The following is a 16,211-nucleotide window of genomic DNA, read 5'->3' as shown; positions in this document are numbered from 1 at the left end:
AACAATAATTCACATCATAATTAAAATTCCAACCAAGAAACTGATGAACAAGACACTACATGAGGCTTGGACAGGTCAAAAACCTTATGTTGGAAATTTCAAGATTCTTTACTCACTATCTTTTAGGCATGTTCCAAGGAAAATTAGGAGAAAGCTTGATTATAGAAGCCAAGCAATGGTTACCACGAGTTACAACTCAAGTAGTGTGTACAAATTATATGCTTCAAAAGAGAACAAAGTAGTAATTAGTAGAGATGTGATATGTGCTGAGAATAGAAAGTGGAACCAGGAGTAGACACATAATACACAACTTCTATCAATGAAGATAGAATGAAGACCATCACAACAGTCGTATTATAAGGGGAACAAGTAAAAATTTAGGTGATTGAATAAAATATTAGAATATCAAGCATGTCTAGAACTAAATCAATTAGGTTAAGAGGTTGTGATCTGTTTCATGAACAAGTAATTGCAAAAGATGGTGACTTAGTCAATGAGGTTATGATTGTGGAGTTATAGCCAACTAATTTGAATCAAACTTTAAATGATTCAAATTAGGTAACATCCATGGAGGAAAAGCTCAAAGTAATTGAAAGGAACAAAACACGGGAGTTTAGGCATATGTCAACCAATAAAACACTAATTGATGTGAAGTGGATCTATAAGACTAAAATGACGCCAAATGGTGAAAGTGATAAATATAAATAAAGGCTAGAGGCAAGAGGTTTTCTGTAGAAACTTGACTTGGATTTAAATGAATTATATGCATCAGTTGTTGCAATAACAACTTATAGAGGTTGGCCCATGCATCATCTCGATGTAAAATTAACTTTTCGTAATGGACCTCTAAAATAAAAAGATTATGTCAAGAAACCACATATTTTAAACACAATGGATAAAGAAGAAAATATGTTCTTATTAATAAAGATTGTATATGGATTGGAGGAGGCCCCTAGAGTTTGGAACAAAATAATTAACATTTTTTCATTAAAGTATGCTTCACTAAATGTGTATATGAACATGGAGTCTATGTAAGAAAAGTAAGTAGTAGGAAATTGTTGACATTGTGCCTATATGTTAATGACTTAATGATCTATGAGGAAAGAAAATATGAGCTATAAAATCTTTCAAGATAGACATAATACAAGAGTTTGACATGTATGATCTTGGAAAGCTATCATGCTTATGTGAAGATAAGCTTCTCCGAATGTTAGTTTTTGTGAAGACAAGTTAGAGGAATAAGCTTCATTTCAAAGACTAAAGTATCAAGTTTCAAATTCAAAATTTGAAGAATACCCTCGGAAAGATTGATTCATTCATTCGTGTTGAGGTACAAGTAAGCATTTCCATTATGTTCATTATTAAGTGCTCAAGAAAAATTATGGTAATCATGTCATATTGCATACTTGTTTTTAACACCTTTGAAACTTGACCAAAACTCATTTCCCTAAGTATTTTTCAATTTCAAAGCAGGTGTAACCAGTTACACCTTTCTTGGTAACTAGTTAAGCAGTAGCGCATTTGTGTTATTTGGCTGAATATGGAGGTGTAACCGGTTACACAATTTTTGGTAACCGGTTACATACGCGATTTTTTCAAAAAATTTAACACCACTTCAGGTGTAACCGGTTACGCCCTTTGTGGTAACTGGTTACCATTGAAGCAGTGACAGTAGTTCATTCAAAATCTGACTCAAACGAAATTGTTTTTGCATCCCTCAAGCATGACATATTCTCATGCATTCATACACTTTAAGAAAGGTGTTAAGGGTCTATAATTACTCTACTAATCAGAATTTGAAAAACTGCCTCTCTCATTACAATTCAAATTTCTTACTCTCTCATTTTCAAAACAAGTGTCTTGCCATACAATTTTTTGTTGAAACCTCAGCATACATTTCCATTAGATTGCTAAAAGTTTCAACTCTTTAATTCCTTGAGCACTTGTATAACATATTGTGAATTGCCTACTTGATAGAGAAGATCGATTCTAGTAATTGATATACATTGTTATCAAACTTCAAATTCTTGTAAAAATTCAGATTATTATGGAATACCTTGTTGTCCAGGATTGTTGGAAGCAAGAGAGTGAATAAGAGAGGATTGTTCTCTTGTTTCACTTTGTAGAGATCATGAGGGGATTGTCCTTATTGATTTGTTTAGGAACTTGTGTATAGTGGCTAGGCTTGTACAAAATTCTAAACAGATAGTAAAATCTCTTACTGCGTAAGGGGACTAGAGTACTCTCGGATTGTGAAAAAAATCATGATACATCGCTGTGTTCTTTATCTTTATGCATTTTACCGCTTTCTAATCATCACCAAACCAGAAAGTTAAAAGCATAATTTCAATAAACCTAAAATCAATCAAAGTACCTAATTCACCATCCCTCTTAGATGCAATCACTACTTACAGTTTCTTAGTAATGGAATTTATGAAAACGGAAGAAGGTATCTTTTAACACCAAAAGAGATATGTTGAATATGTGTTGAAAATATTCTATATGAGAAACTACAATGATGCAAGAAATAACTCCAATGGAACTTGAAGTTAAAATAGGCAAAGTTCCATATAAAGAATTAATGAATGTTACACGCTTCAAACAAATTATGTCAGACTTTTGTTAAACTATAGGATTGATAAGTAGATTTAAGAAATAAGAAGAGTATTTTATTTCTACTACAAATAGGATACTTAGTTATGTTAGAGGTATAACTAATTATTGAATTTTGATGTCAAACCAAAAGAATAGCAAAAAAATATGCAATGACATATGACTAGTCATATTATGATCGAGGAGGTGATCAAGATGACAGGAAAAACATTGAAGGTTATCTATTCATGAATTATAGAGCCATAATCTCATGAACTTCGAAGAAACCAATGGTTATCATGTCATCCTGTAAAGAAAAATATGTGCAAGCTTCATTTGTAGTTTGTCAACTATAATGGATTTAAATGTTGCTCGAAGAATTGAAGATTCATTAAGGTATAAAGATGAATCATATCAACCATTGATCTACCAAAACATTTAATCAATCATGGAAGAAGCAAAGACATTGAGAAGATATTGTAGACTTTTTTACCAAAGTGCTCGAGTATGATAAATAGTATACCAAATATTACATATTGAAAAAAAATTACCCTACTTTTTCAATGTTGCAAACAGCCTCCATCATTCAATGGCTGAGGGAACATAATTTTATTTTTTATTTTTATTTTTTTGTATTATTTTATTGTTTAAAATAGCTATTTTAATATAAACTAATATAGTTAAAATAATTAATACAATTAAAATAATTATTTAAAAAATATTTTAAAAATTGAATCAAATTGGTCGGTTGAACCGATTGAACAGGGAATCAGAAGGGTTGTCGGTCTGGTCAGATTATTGGATTGGATAAGCTATTAAACCACTAAGAATGGGCCAAAAACTTTCAAAGTCGGTAAAAACAAGCGAACCGACATGTTAAATGTTTGTTTTTCTTCTCAGCCAAAAGGAATGTCGTTTTTGATAATTTAAAAAAAAAAAATATATATAATTAGATTTTGTTTAAAATTTATTTATAATGACTTTCTCTCATTTGAATTAAATGTATTAGACATTGTCAGTTATTTTGATATTCAATTTATGTTGCAAATATATTTTATTTAAAACTTATTTGACTTTGTATTTTGTTGTGTTTGATGACTATGTTTAAAATTTGATTTAACGAATGAACTTATAAAATTATGATATTTTTAAATTTTTAAGTGTTATGATTTTTTTTAAAGATTGAGTCATTCGATTCGATAAGTTTAATAATTATATGTTTTTCTATAGAGACCGGTTTATTCAACCGAGTTTTCTGATTTAATCCAGTTTAATCATGTGGTTTGACCAATGATAAGTGGTTCGACCAATGAACCAATTACCCAAAGTTTGATGACTATTTCGATTTTTAAAACACTGATTTTAACTATAAATTAAAAAAATAATTTATTTAACCCCATTAAAAAATTATTTAACTAAAATTATTAATTTATTATTTAAATATTAATTTATATATTATATAGTTAAAATATATTAGTCACGTCTAGTGTTTTAAAAACAAATTGATCATCAAACTGGCTAGAGTACTGGGTAACCAGTTCATTGGTCGAATCATTGGATTACTTGTCAAACCACATTGATTAAACCGAATTAAATCGAATAACTCGATTAAATAAACCAATCTCTATAACATAACTATATAATTATTAAACCGATCAAACCGGATGACTCGGTCTCTAAAAAAGACATAACACCTAAAAAAATTAAAACTTCCAAATATCATAATTTTACAAGTTCATTATTTAAATCAAATTTTAAACATAGTCCATCACACATAACACAATATAAATTCAAATAAATTTTGAATAAAATATAATTGCATCATAAATTGAATATCAAAATAACTTACCATGTCTAATAAATTTAATTAAAATGAAAAAAAGTTGTTATAAATAAGTTTTGAACAAAGTCTAATTATACTTTAATTTTTTTATTTTAAAAATGATCAAAAATGACATCGTTTTGACTGAGAAAATAACAAATATTTAACAAGCTAATTTTTCAAAACTTCCGATTCGCCTATTTTAACTGGGTTTTAATAGGTTCTGGATGATTATCACTGGTTCAATAGTTTATCAGATCCAACAGTCAGATGAGACCGATAATTCTTCTGATTCTCAATTTAAACCATTCGATTGACTGGTTCGATTCGATTTTTAAAATATTGACTAAAATATCTATTTTAAATAACTATTTTAATTATATTAATTATTTTAAATATATTAATTTATATAAAAATAATTATTTTAAACAATAAAATAAAATTTTAAAAAAAATTATGTTTGATCAATGGTTGGGCGAGGATCTTCACATCTAGTGTCCCTCGACTATTGAACGGTGGAGGGTGTTTGCAACATTGAAAAAGTAGGGGCATATTGGATTTTTTTATAATATGGGAAGTTTTTTCTTTAAGTGGTGCAGTTTGATAAAAAAGTCAGATATTGTAATTTTTTTAGAGATTCAATTAACAATGATTGATTAGGATTGAAATACTATTGAGCTAAACTGCAATCGGCTAACATGGTGGTAACAAAACTATTAAAGAAGGTAGCACTCGATGAATTGAAGAAGCTTATTTCTAGGCTTTCAAACATGAATTAAGTGATTTGTTAAATTGTAATTTTAATTTGAAGGTTGTTAATGAACTTGATTGTAAGAGTTGATTAAAAATTAGTTGCTTGATTCTTAGGGTAGTTATAATTTATTGAGAAATATGTTATACAAATCAAGTACATGGCTTAAGTTTGTCAAAGTCCTTCATGTGTATAACTACCTAGATAAGTCGATGAAAATCATTCCAATTATCTACAAATCATTTTCTCAATCACTTTCATAATCAAGATCTATCCTATCATATATTCATATCACCTTGCAAGAAGAGAACTATACTTGTCGGTAAGACTGAATTGTGGAGTAAAATGAAGTGTGCTTAAATGCACTAGTATTATCATGTCCCTCCCTTCAATTCAACAACTTGATCGGTGTCAAGTAAAGACAGTAGGTCATATGTTGGAATTTGAAATGTTTAACAAGAATGCATGTCTTTAACTTTTGTCTGATCTAAACTTTGATTGGTCACACTTTAACAAAGTATTCTTCTCTCCCTTCTCATAACGTGTCACGCATCTTTCTTTATCTGATTCAAATTCCAATTTAACTTTCCATTCCTATTTGCTCACGAAAAGAAGTGTAAGAAACGACTATGAACAGTTTCTCCCAACATGATAACATTTCCAATATAATAATTTAGATAAATGATTCAAAAATTTAAATACTCTTCTTGATGTTGTAACTTATACTGTGATTTCAGTATTGAAAAAAAATAAATTATGTTCCTTTTGATTCTATACAAAGTGAAGGGAAATTTTTGAAATGAAAAAGTGTATATAACTCACATAGGAAAGGAAGTAACATAAAGAAGAAACAAATTTTGATACGAGATTTCAATAAAAAGAATTCTCTACTAATGAAGAGAGCACACAAATTTAAGAAGTAACCGTATTCTTTTATTTTTCTTATCTAATCTCAAAATCTATTTGAAATATATCTTAATTTATCAAATGAATAATTCAATTTTGTATTTGTTTCTATACCAACAAGTTTATTTTTTTAATGTTTTATTTCATTTTATTTATTTTAAAAAAAATTATTATATATTTTTTTATATCTGTCAATTTCATTGTAATAAAATTTATATAAAATAGAATATAGAAAGGCAACAAATTGCGTCGATATCTTTTTTTGGATGAAAAATCAATCGTATTAAAAACTACCTTTATAGGTCTATGAGATAAATCATTATTATTTATAAATTTATAAATTTTTTTAAAAGTTGTTTATAATGTTAGAAAATTAATAATGTCTGAGTCAAATAGTATGAAATACGTTTTTTTCATATTTAACCATTTTATTTAAAACAACTCTGACAGTTATTTGTTCTACTTTAAAATCATCCGTCCTCAATCTCAATAGTTGAAAAACTTCAATCAAATCAACGTAGATATATTTTCCACCTACTCACTCATTTATCAAAATCTCTATTGGTCTAAGTGTCAATCTTCTTTATAGCAGTAAAAAAATTCACCAATATCTTTTTATTCAGAGATACTCCAACTCGCTGAATTATTTTAAATTAATTTTCATAAACATAGTGTTTAAATATTATTTTTAAAACAAACACTCAATTAAATCATGTAAACTATATACTTGTAAAGTAATTTTAAAAATTAATTTCTAACTATATGACTTGATTATATTTATAAAAGTTGCATACAAATTAAATTCTTTTTATTCGGTTCAATCCATGTTTCATTTAATTTTATTTCTACGTTCACATTGAGGAAGCTTTACAAAAGATCCAATTGCTGGACTACTAAATAATAGGGAGATATTACTTATATCTTTCATAAAGAAATATAAAATAAAACCTTCATATATAAAAATATTAAATGGAAGTAAATAAATTCCGGAACAAAAAATATCAAGAAGATACAATTGATCCGCTGAGTATAGAAAATTAGTAATTACTGTTCAGAAATAGTAAGCAGCATAGGGCGCCAAGCTTTCCTTTTCAGCAGAGACCTACAACGAAAACCGGTCAAAACCGGATTACTTAAACCCGGTCCAACCCTCCAAGAATCAGACCGAAAAAGACCCATGCCACCCAACATCGGAGAACCAGCATCTCCTTCCGCATCGTCCTCTCGCGGCGGCGACGACACAAACAGATCCTTCAACGAGTGTCTCCGCATCGAATCTCTCTCTTTCTTCTGCAACACCGACACGTGTCCTTGCCGGCGAGGCGGTCGAGTCAGGCTTAGCCCAAGCAAGCTCCGCAGCGTTGTTTTGGGCCTCGGAAGCTGAACCAACGGGCTTGTCCTTGGGCTTAGCGTGGGACTCTTTTCAACACCGCATTGCGTCGCGAAGATCTTGAATTTCTGCAGTTTCGCCATCTGTTCTAGTTCTTCTATTTTCTCTCGCACTCTCAACTCTATTATTATAGGAGTGTGTGTTGTGATGAAAATGAAGTGAATTTGAATTTGAACGTTCTTGTGGTGATGATTATGAAGGGGACAAAGGTGGTTGATTACTTCTAAGAAGCATGGGATCTATTTTGGGAATGCTTCCAACATATTCATTGCCTTTGTTTTTTTCTTCTTTTCTTTAATACTCTTTTTATTTTTACTTTAGGACCCATGACCATTGAATGGAATTACAGGTAGGACTAAGCATTTTTTTATGTCTCATTTTAAATACATTAAGATGAATAGTTTCACAAACAAAAGAGGTTGGTAACTTGGTAGATTCATGTGTTATCAATTACTAGTGCTATTAGATATAAATATTAGTTATTCACACTAATTAATTTGACTAGTTACTGTAATAATAGTTTGTTTTACATTACTTGAACAAAGGGAAACAATTTTTGAAAGTCATAGATTTTGACTGTTATTTGAATTCAGTGTATTTTTAGTATCTGAGTAAATTGTAAAAACGTGTAGAAGTAAGTTGGAGATAGAGATAATTCTAGGAGTCCACATGTTGACGAAGGCTCCACATCTAAGTGTGCGCGTCGTGCGCCTCTCAATGTCTCAAGTTTGAATCCTGATAGATGCAAATGGACTCGTATAGACAAAATAATATTATGGCTTCAATTAAACTCGGGCTAGTGGACGGTGAGATTTTTCTCCTGAATTAGATAGAGAAAACCATATATAGTGGTGTGTTGTTTGTGGATTTTGATTTTCCAATGTTGTTGCACAAATTTTCTTAAGCCTTTGGGTTTGAGATTTATTCTCTTTTTAGTCCTTTTAGGTATGTACAACATTCATTACTTTAACTAGATAGTACTACATTGTAGAGTAAAAAACTCTAGTAAATATTCTTAAATTTATCAAAGCATAAAGAATGGTAACTATTCTTAGAAAAATGGATTAACCACTGACATTGGGAGTAGTAGATTCACTTTCCCATATCTCAGTCAATGACTTTGGTGAAGAAGATACTTGCTTTTTATTCATGGAAGTTTCATCTAATGGTGGATGTATTTCTTCCGAGCGCGAGGACCCAACACAATCGCGTATTTTCTCTAGGTGATCAAACTCAAAATTCCCACCATCAATTTTCTTGAGTTCTTGCAAAACATGGTCCATGGAAGGTCTCAACTCCATGTTTCCTAGCACGCACTGAAATGCCAATTCAGCCACTGAATTTACCATCCTTTTAACTTCACTATCTGATTCAAACCCAAGTGATGGATGAACCAGCTCCCCAATTGCACCTTTTCTTATCTTCTTAGCCGCCAGATTCGCCAAGTTAATTTCCTCTTTTTCTCTAGCAGAATCCATTGCTTTCAGAGACGATATTAGCTCGATGAGCACAACGCCAAAACTATAAACATCACTCTTCACTGAGAGCTTATAAAGTTGGAAATATTCAGGGTCGAGGTAACCCGGACTTCCTTGTGGAGCAGTCGAAACATGGCTGACATTGTTCGGGAACAGCCTCGATAGTCCAAAATCTGCTAGCTTAACAGAAAAGTTAACATCAAGTAGAATGTTGTTGGTTTTGACATCACGGTGAATGATATCAGAAGCATGTAGATAAGCCAACGCAGAAGCAGTTTCTATTGCAATTTGCATTCGAATAGGCCATGTCAGCAAACCGGCCCTAGCTAAATCCCCATGGAGATGGCTAGCAACAGTTCCATTTGGAATGTATTCATATACAAGGAGTAGCTCACGGCTGTGACGGGAAGTGCAGCCATAGAGAGACACAAGGTTCCTATGGCGCAAGCGAGCGAGTAATTCAATTTCATTCACAAACTGTTCTACTCTCCTGTAATTGTGCTCAAATAGTCTTTTCACAGCAACCTCCCTTCCATCTTTGAGTTTCCCTGGTTTTTAAATATCATGCTCAGTAACATTGAATTGTAAGTTAAATTATAGAAATAGAATAAGTGAGTACTAACCGTAGTAAACAGTGCCAAAACCTCCATCTCCTAAAGCTCTTGTGCTGTCGAAATTGTTTGTTGCTTGTTGAAGCTCTTCGTAGGAGAAGACAGGTATACCAAAGAAGAGTTTGTTCGACTCCAATTCACCATTTGGATGAGGATCAACATAGGCGCTGTTGCTTGGTTGGAGTTGGAGGTGTGCAGAGTCATATTTCCGTTTGAAGTACCTTAGCGTGAGGAACAATCCAACTATGATCCATGGTCCTACACCGACTCCTTTAACAGTAATGAATTTTAGACAAAAACTAGCATTTTTATGATGTTTCAACTTCTAAACTTATAAACGAGTTAACGAAAGAAACGTAAAAAGAACTGTACAGAATCAGTTATATTTAGAAGCACAAACTAGTTATATTGATCAATAAAATATGCACATTACCTAAAACCAATGGTAGCTTCCAATATGAACTTCTACGCTTACTGCATAATAATTCAAATATGAAGTAATTGGCAAAATTCTAATGATCCATGTAACATCTTAGTAAATGCATTACCTTGCACAATAAATTTGTCCGTTGTTGCGAGCATGACAAGGACCTTTCTTATCACGGTGACACCGTTCACACTCATCGGAAGGTTTAAACTTAAAGGTAATATCTTGAGCTAAGAATGGAAATGGATTTCCAGAAAGTGCAAAGCCTAATCCAATGACAGGAAGATGAAACGGCGAACACAACGGGAAAGAGTTATTAGGCTCATCATCGGATGTTGAACCACCGAAATAAAAATCATAGTTCGGACAAGAACTGTTTTTGAAGAAATTGTTTGGAGGGTTGGTGACTAATTTTTCTGTCCGGTTGCATTTGAAAGCGGTTATGTTGTCATTGACATAAAAAGTTCCTAAAGGAGAAGGAGGAGGGAGGATAATATTAACATAGGTGAAGACTTCACAAGCATTTGTCCTCAAAAGCTTGATAAAATTCTGGTCAATAATGGAAATTGTGTTACCCTTGAATGAGTCAATATTTCTAACTTGAAAATGTGTTCCTCCTTTGGTTAACTGGATGGTCTTGATTCCAGTTTTGTTAACATCATCACAACCTTGAATTGGCAATGCACCACAGTTTGGGAATCCAACCTTGGTAAAAGGGTAGCGAATAGACCGAAGATATCCACAATCAAATGAGTCTGGGCAATCCTCACCGTGTCCTTCCCCTTTGCTAGTTAAGATAAGTAACAGTAGCAGCAGAGTTGAATGAGAGAACAAAATGAACCTGTGATGTACTACTGCATAAACTAAAGCCATTGAATTATGTTTCACAATTGTTAACTTGCTACACATAAATATATCGTTTGAAGCCGGATGACACGGACTTGACTTGGAGATTTAGCATGTAACACAAGTCTTATGAAACTGTTTCTTATAACTAGGGGCGGGCCCAGGGTGTGCTACACACTCTCAAATTTTAAGAACTATAATCATCTTCTAATATTCTTCGCATTTTGCACTCCTCTATATTTTAATTTGTACCAAGTTAACTAGAATCCATGACTTCTTGTTTGACTTCTTTTTTGAAAGCATAAAGCAGCAACCACTAGGCTGAAGTGAATAGTACAATAACTTGAATATATTTAACATTTAGGCTTAATATCATTTTTTGTCCGGTATCTTGTCATAATTAGTTTCCTATAATTATGTTGTATCATTTTTTGGTCGTGGTTTATTTTGGTCTCTTAATTTAAAAACAATCATTTTTATCTCTTAATTATCCAGACAGTATCATATTTGTCTTTGACGTTAAAGGTGATAGTCAAAATCAATGGAGGATGTCAGATTTTCCTTAGGTAGATTAGTATTTTTTGAGTTGGAATACTTCACGGTAGTAGGGTTTCATTTATCTCATTTGTTCAATTTTTTCGAGAAATGTTTCATTCTCTCTTAAGAACGAAAGATGAGAATGAAGAGCTAGGAACAACGACTGAGAAGGAAGAAACGACGTCTGAAAACGAAGGAACGAAGACTGAATCAAAAAGAGGAAGACAAGTTTACTGATAAGTCCAAAGTTTCGCCTCTTTCAAATTTAGGGTTTAATGGATTTTTAATTTTCGCCCCTTTCTAAAATAGGGTTTAGTTGGTTTGCAATTTACTGAGTACAATCTGTTTGATTTAATGTATAATAATCGTTTTAGGTTACATTATTTGTATTAGAGTTTTTGTTGGTTCTTATTTGAAATATTAATTTGTGTTGTAGCTAGGTGGTTGTATGATTTTTAGTATATGAATTTCTGTAGGTTTTACGAATTTGTTTTTGTGTTGTTTCTAAAAGATATTATTTGTTGGTTATGATTAAGCAGTTTTCTTTAAGGTAAAAAAATGTGAAATTCTGGCGTAGTCAGATATCAGATGTTCTACTCCAAGTCATGACATCTGATCTAATATTGTAACTAATACAACAAGAAAGTTAAATAAATTAAACTCTGTACTAATATGCACAAGTTCACAGATGTCACGACATCTGCTTCTATATCACCCTAGAATGGAGGAACACCTAGTTCTGTGCATCAGGTAGAAAGACTCAGCTGAGGTCAAACATAGCACTAACTTCTGTTATTTTCCTACACAGTTATCAGCAAGATGTCTCAATAGTGATTTGAACATCATCTGTTACACTATTCCAGTTTGTTGGCCTTGTACTTGTATTTCCTAAAATAAAGGTTGAACAAGTCAATCTAATTTCCACTTAATAGGGTGCTAACAAATAGGCTATTTGTTAGGTTCATTAAATGTAGTTTAGTTGTCAGTTTCCTGGATTTTAGCTCAGCTGTTGGATTCCTGAAGAATAGCCTGAGAAAAACTAAACACCCTACCATTTAGCACATGCTGTCAGGAATGAATGTCACAACATTCAGTTTGACAGCCAGAACATATACCTCAAGCTGATTCAGTTATGTTCCTGAAAGCAGACTGTGCTAAATTTGTTGTACTGTAAAAGACTAACCAGTCTCTACTTCAGTATCAGCATACATGACTAACTGTCAAGGCATCCAGTTTAACAGTTTCACAATGATCCTTTGGCCAGGTCTGTTATCTTCTTGAAGACCAGACTGAAATAAATACTGAACTGAAGCAGAAAAACCAACCTGCCTATTATTCAGTATATGTTGTTAGTGATGAATGTCAAAACATTCTGATTGACATTCAAACAGAAGGCTATGTATCAGGTCTGTTATTATCTTGATAAGCAGACTGAAATACAAGCTAAGTTATGGCAGACAGGATTATAACATGCAGAAGGAAAACAAACACAGGAAATTGTTAACCCAGTTCGGTGCAACATCACCTACTCTGGGGGCACACCAAGCCAGGAAGAAGATCCACTATCAGCAGTATTAATTCAGAGTTAAACTCCCCCTTTTACAACTCTTCACTTAATCCCTACCCAATGCAATCTATACCTAGGAACTCCTAGATAGAAACCTCCAGTTTCCATTCCTATCACTACAAATACAATGTAATGTTAAACAACTTGAACTTGCTTCACAGCTTCATTCAAGAACAAAACAACTCTTACCTACAGGCTTTGAGTTACAAATACTCTCAGCTTTGAACACTGAGAAACACATGGTAACCTTCCCACAGGTTGGGAGGTTTACCTTACACACACCCCTAATTTTTCATTCTATGAGGCTTACAAAAACTAGGTTACAATATGCTATTTATAACCTAATCACCCAACTGGATTTGGGCCTTCAGAAATCGCAGCAAACTTCTTCTTTGCTGTTACAAACTCAGCAGAAAATTTCTGCTACAAATAAGGTCTTCAACCTTTTAGTTCCTAAACTCTCTCCATATATATCTCCATATTTAGAGCCTATATATTCTGATTGAGTCTTTAAGACCTCCACATGGGAGTTAGGATATTCACCAAATATCCTCACTAATCCCAGAATATATATTGAATTAATTAATTCAGTTTTCTACACATGTACGATGTCACAGGCATGATGTCGTGACATCGTACATGACATGTTGGTCTAGATGTTGAACTTCTTCAACCCAACATATTAAAACAACAGAGATGATTACATTATTTGTTTTACAAAATTAATGTCAATCCTAAGGTATTAACAATCTCCCCCTTTGGCAAATTTTAGCTAAAACAAATAAGCCTCTGTCATTATCTCCACCACCACAAACATCAAAGTTGGTGTACATGAGGAAGTAGAGGTACAAGAATCAGTTGCATCAGAACCCTTCCCCTCAACGGTAGAGCTTCCTGAAGAATATGTAATGCTGAGTACATAGATAATGTAACTCAGATCACAAGACACAAGTGATATGCCCGGTTAGTGACTTCTGTGCCTGAAGCCAACTTCTGCTTGCTACCACATTTTACTTGCTTCTGGTACATTCTCAGGACTATATTTCTCTCCCCCTTTTTAGCTAAACATTTGTAAATGAACCCCTCACAAAACCAGATCCAGGCGCAGTTTGCCCAAACCTTAACATACCCCATGGTTTAGAGGGAATGGAGTGTTTCTCTTGTGAGAAGAAGAGTGTTGTTACATCCTTTAAATAGTCCAGCCAGTGCTTAGGAATTAACGGTAGGAGTAAATGCTTGGTCAAGATTCATTAATATTTGCTGAGAAACAGTCAGAGAATCACCAACAAAATCTCAGACTATCTTTGAATACCTTTTATAGCTCTTGACTGTTTCTTTTCCGAAACAACAGTTCCAGTGCATGGAGACTATTCCATATATGCAGTCACACACGTTGCGCACGATGTCTTGACATTCAACATGGCTTTTGTCTGCATTATTCATGTATTCTTCCTGTCATCATTTCCTAAGACCACTTTTCGTACCTCCAGTGGTGGCTTGACATCTGGCACCACTACAGCCAAAATCACAAACATCAGTAGATGGTTACTCCCCCTATACCACACAACTGTGACACTCAGGCTTATTCTAATGTATCATAATTTGACACATCACATCCATATTTCCTCATGACTGTAAGTTTCAGAGGGAATAACAGTATAGCCCAAGGCAATGTCATGACATCCGGTCAGACATTCTTCTGCTCACTCAGCCTTGACACACACCACATCATCCCAATAACTAACAAGGTGCCATACCTTGTTATCTGAGAGCACATAGACCACAAGCTTGATGATTACTAGCAGCACAAAGACAGAACTCCCCCTGTCATGAACAACCAACTCTTCTCTTGAAACTTGGAGATCACACATGAACATATCCAACACCCCAAAGTTAGACCTTCACATACTTCCTGATTCAAAGAGAACCCAGACCACTTGATGAATGGAAAACATAAGACGCATCTTCATTTCTTCAAGAGCACACCCTCTGTTCAACCCTCTTGGCTGAACACATCCACACTTGGTGTCAATCTCTCTTCTAACCAGAACAGAAAACCACTTCACAAAATGTTCTAACATTAGTTAGGACATCCTCACAACATAACAAAGAACACCATCTGATAATCTTCAGATATCACCGAGTCACCAGCTTGATCCAAAAGAAACCATACACAAATTGGGACATATACATTCTCATCCCATTACAAGAGATAATCTTCCATAGATAGCTTAGAACTCCTACCACAAGCTCCAAGAGATGAATAAAAAACACCTTCTTTTGTCTTCAACTTACTACTTTTCTGCTCAAAAGTAATTTGTCTCAGACTTTCCTCAAGAATAATCAGCTGCCATATGTTGATTATCTTGATTCTTCGAACTCACTTCTGAGATAGACCAAATGCCACTGGTTGATTACCTCCTTCATGGATCCTCATACGAAAAATTCAAATGCCACTTTTTGACCTCTCCACGTTTATCAGACTTCTCCCAAAGATATTTTGACCTTCCAAGTGAGACTTGAACTTCAAGCTACATGTTAAACAAAACTTAGATTCTCTAAGACATGAGCATGTAACATCTTCTCCATCCAGCAACTCCAAAGAACTGCAATGAGAACGATCTTTTTGAAGTACCCAATCTACAACTCTGTAGACCCTTCTATCTTAAGTTGATGTGCCACTTCACCAACTAAGATTCTGATGTTGAACCAAAAGTCACAACATTGTGTTTTAACATCTGGCTGTTGAATTCAGCTCCTTCTTCTGCCACTCGAAAGAACTTCCTCCCTACACAGAACAAGAGTTCAATGCTCTCATAGACTTGATTATGGAACCAAGTTTGACTAAACAACCTCCATCCTGCAGGTTTGCATTTAAGTCATCCAAGCTCACACCTTGATGAATCCCTGCTTCTTCTCCAAAGACATCAGACACTCTGATGCATGAGTCTTCAGAAGGACCAGTTAGAGACTAACCCTTCAGCTATACCAAGGATTCCACTTCCTAAAGCAAGGTTGTTTCCATGATGTCAAGAATGCTGCCACTTGTTCTTAACTCCACAGTGTGCATTAGTCAATGCACTTCCTTACCTAGATCAGAAATAAACTGATCCAAGTAACCACCATCAAGACTATGATGTCTTCTTCTTCTTGTACACACCAAGGCTGAACATGTTTCTTGCCAGGAAACCTTTTCAAAGATCATATGCTTTTGCTGCCACCAAAGAGATAGATCATAAACCAATGTACTATCCTTCCTGTGATTCTGCACAGGGTCTTGAAGA

At 33.6% G+C, this 16,211-nt stretch overlaps 2 protein-coding genes across 2 annotated transcripts; both read right to left on the bottom strand.

Annotated features, from left to right (window-relative positions):
• Positions 1-7,006: 7,006 nt before the first annotated feature.
• On the bottom strand, positions 7,007-7,783 carry LOC127098522 (uncharacterized). The gene has a single exon (XM_051037137.1). It carries the CDS (start codon positions 7,542-7,544, stop codon positions 7,116-7,118), a length of 429 nt encoding a protein of 142 aa, XP_050893094.1. The 5' UTR covers positions 7,545-7,783; the 3' UTR covers positions 7,007-7,115.
• Positions 7,784-8,345: 562 nt separating this feature from the next.
• On the bottom strand, positions 8,346-10,981 carry LOC127098521 (LEAF RUST 10 DISEASE-RESISTANCE LOCUS RECEPTOR-LIKE PROTEIN KINASE-like 1.1). Its single transcript, XM_051037136.1, has 4 exons — positions 10,099-10,981; positions 9,984-10,024; positions 9,563-9,820; positions 8,346-9,487 (listed from the first exon to the last, which is right to left on the bottom strand). The coding sequence occupies exons 1-4, from the start codon at positions 10,884-10,886 to the stop codon at positions 8,526-8,528; spliced, it is 2,049 nt and encodes a 682-aa protein (XP_050893093.1). The 5' UTR covers positions 10,887-10,981; the 3' UTR covers positions 8,346-8,525.
• Between the last annotated feature and the right edge of the window lie 5,230 nt (positions 10,982-16,211).

Source organism: Lathyrus oleraceus, chromosome 6, assembly GCF_024323335.1.
Source record: "Lathyrus oleraceus cultivar Zhongwan6 chromosome 6, CAAS_Psat_ZW6_1.0, whole genome shotgun sequence".
Classification (NCBI taxonomy): Eukaryota; Viridiplantae; Streptophyta; class Magnoliopsida; order Fabales; family Fabaceae; genus Lathyrus; species Lathyrus oleraceus.
This window is presented reverse-complemented; position numbering and strand designations above follow the sequence as displayed.

What these genes read in the sequence shown, in the direction of transcription:
- LOC127098522 (XM_051037137.1), bottom strand. Translation starts at nt 7,544, where the DNA reads ATGGCGAAACTGCAGAAATTCAAGATCTTCGCGACGCAATGCGGTGTT.
- LOC127098521 (XM_051037136.1), bottom strand. Translation starts at nt 10,886, where the DNA reads ATGTGTAGCAAGTTAACAATTGTGAAACATAATTCAATGGCTTTAGTT. An exon ending in GAAGCTACCATTGGTTTTAG is followed by an intron (nt 9,821 to 9,983) that starts GTAATGTGCATA and finishes TTACTGTTAAAG; the next exon opens with GAGTCGGTGTAGGACCATGG. An exon ending in TTTTGGCACTGTTTACTACG is followed by an intron (nt 9,488 to 9,562) that starts GTTAGTACTCAC and finishes TTTAAAAACCAG; the next exon opens with GGAAACTCAAAGATGGAAGG.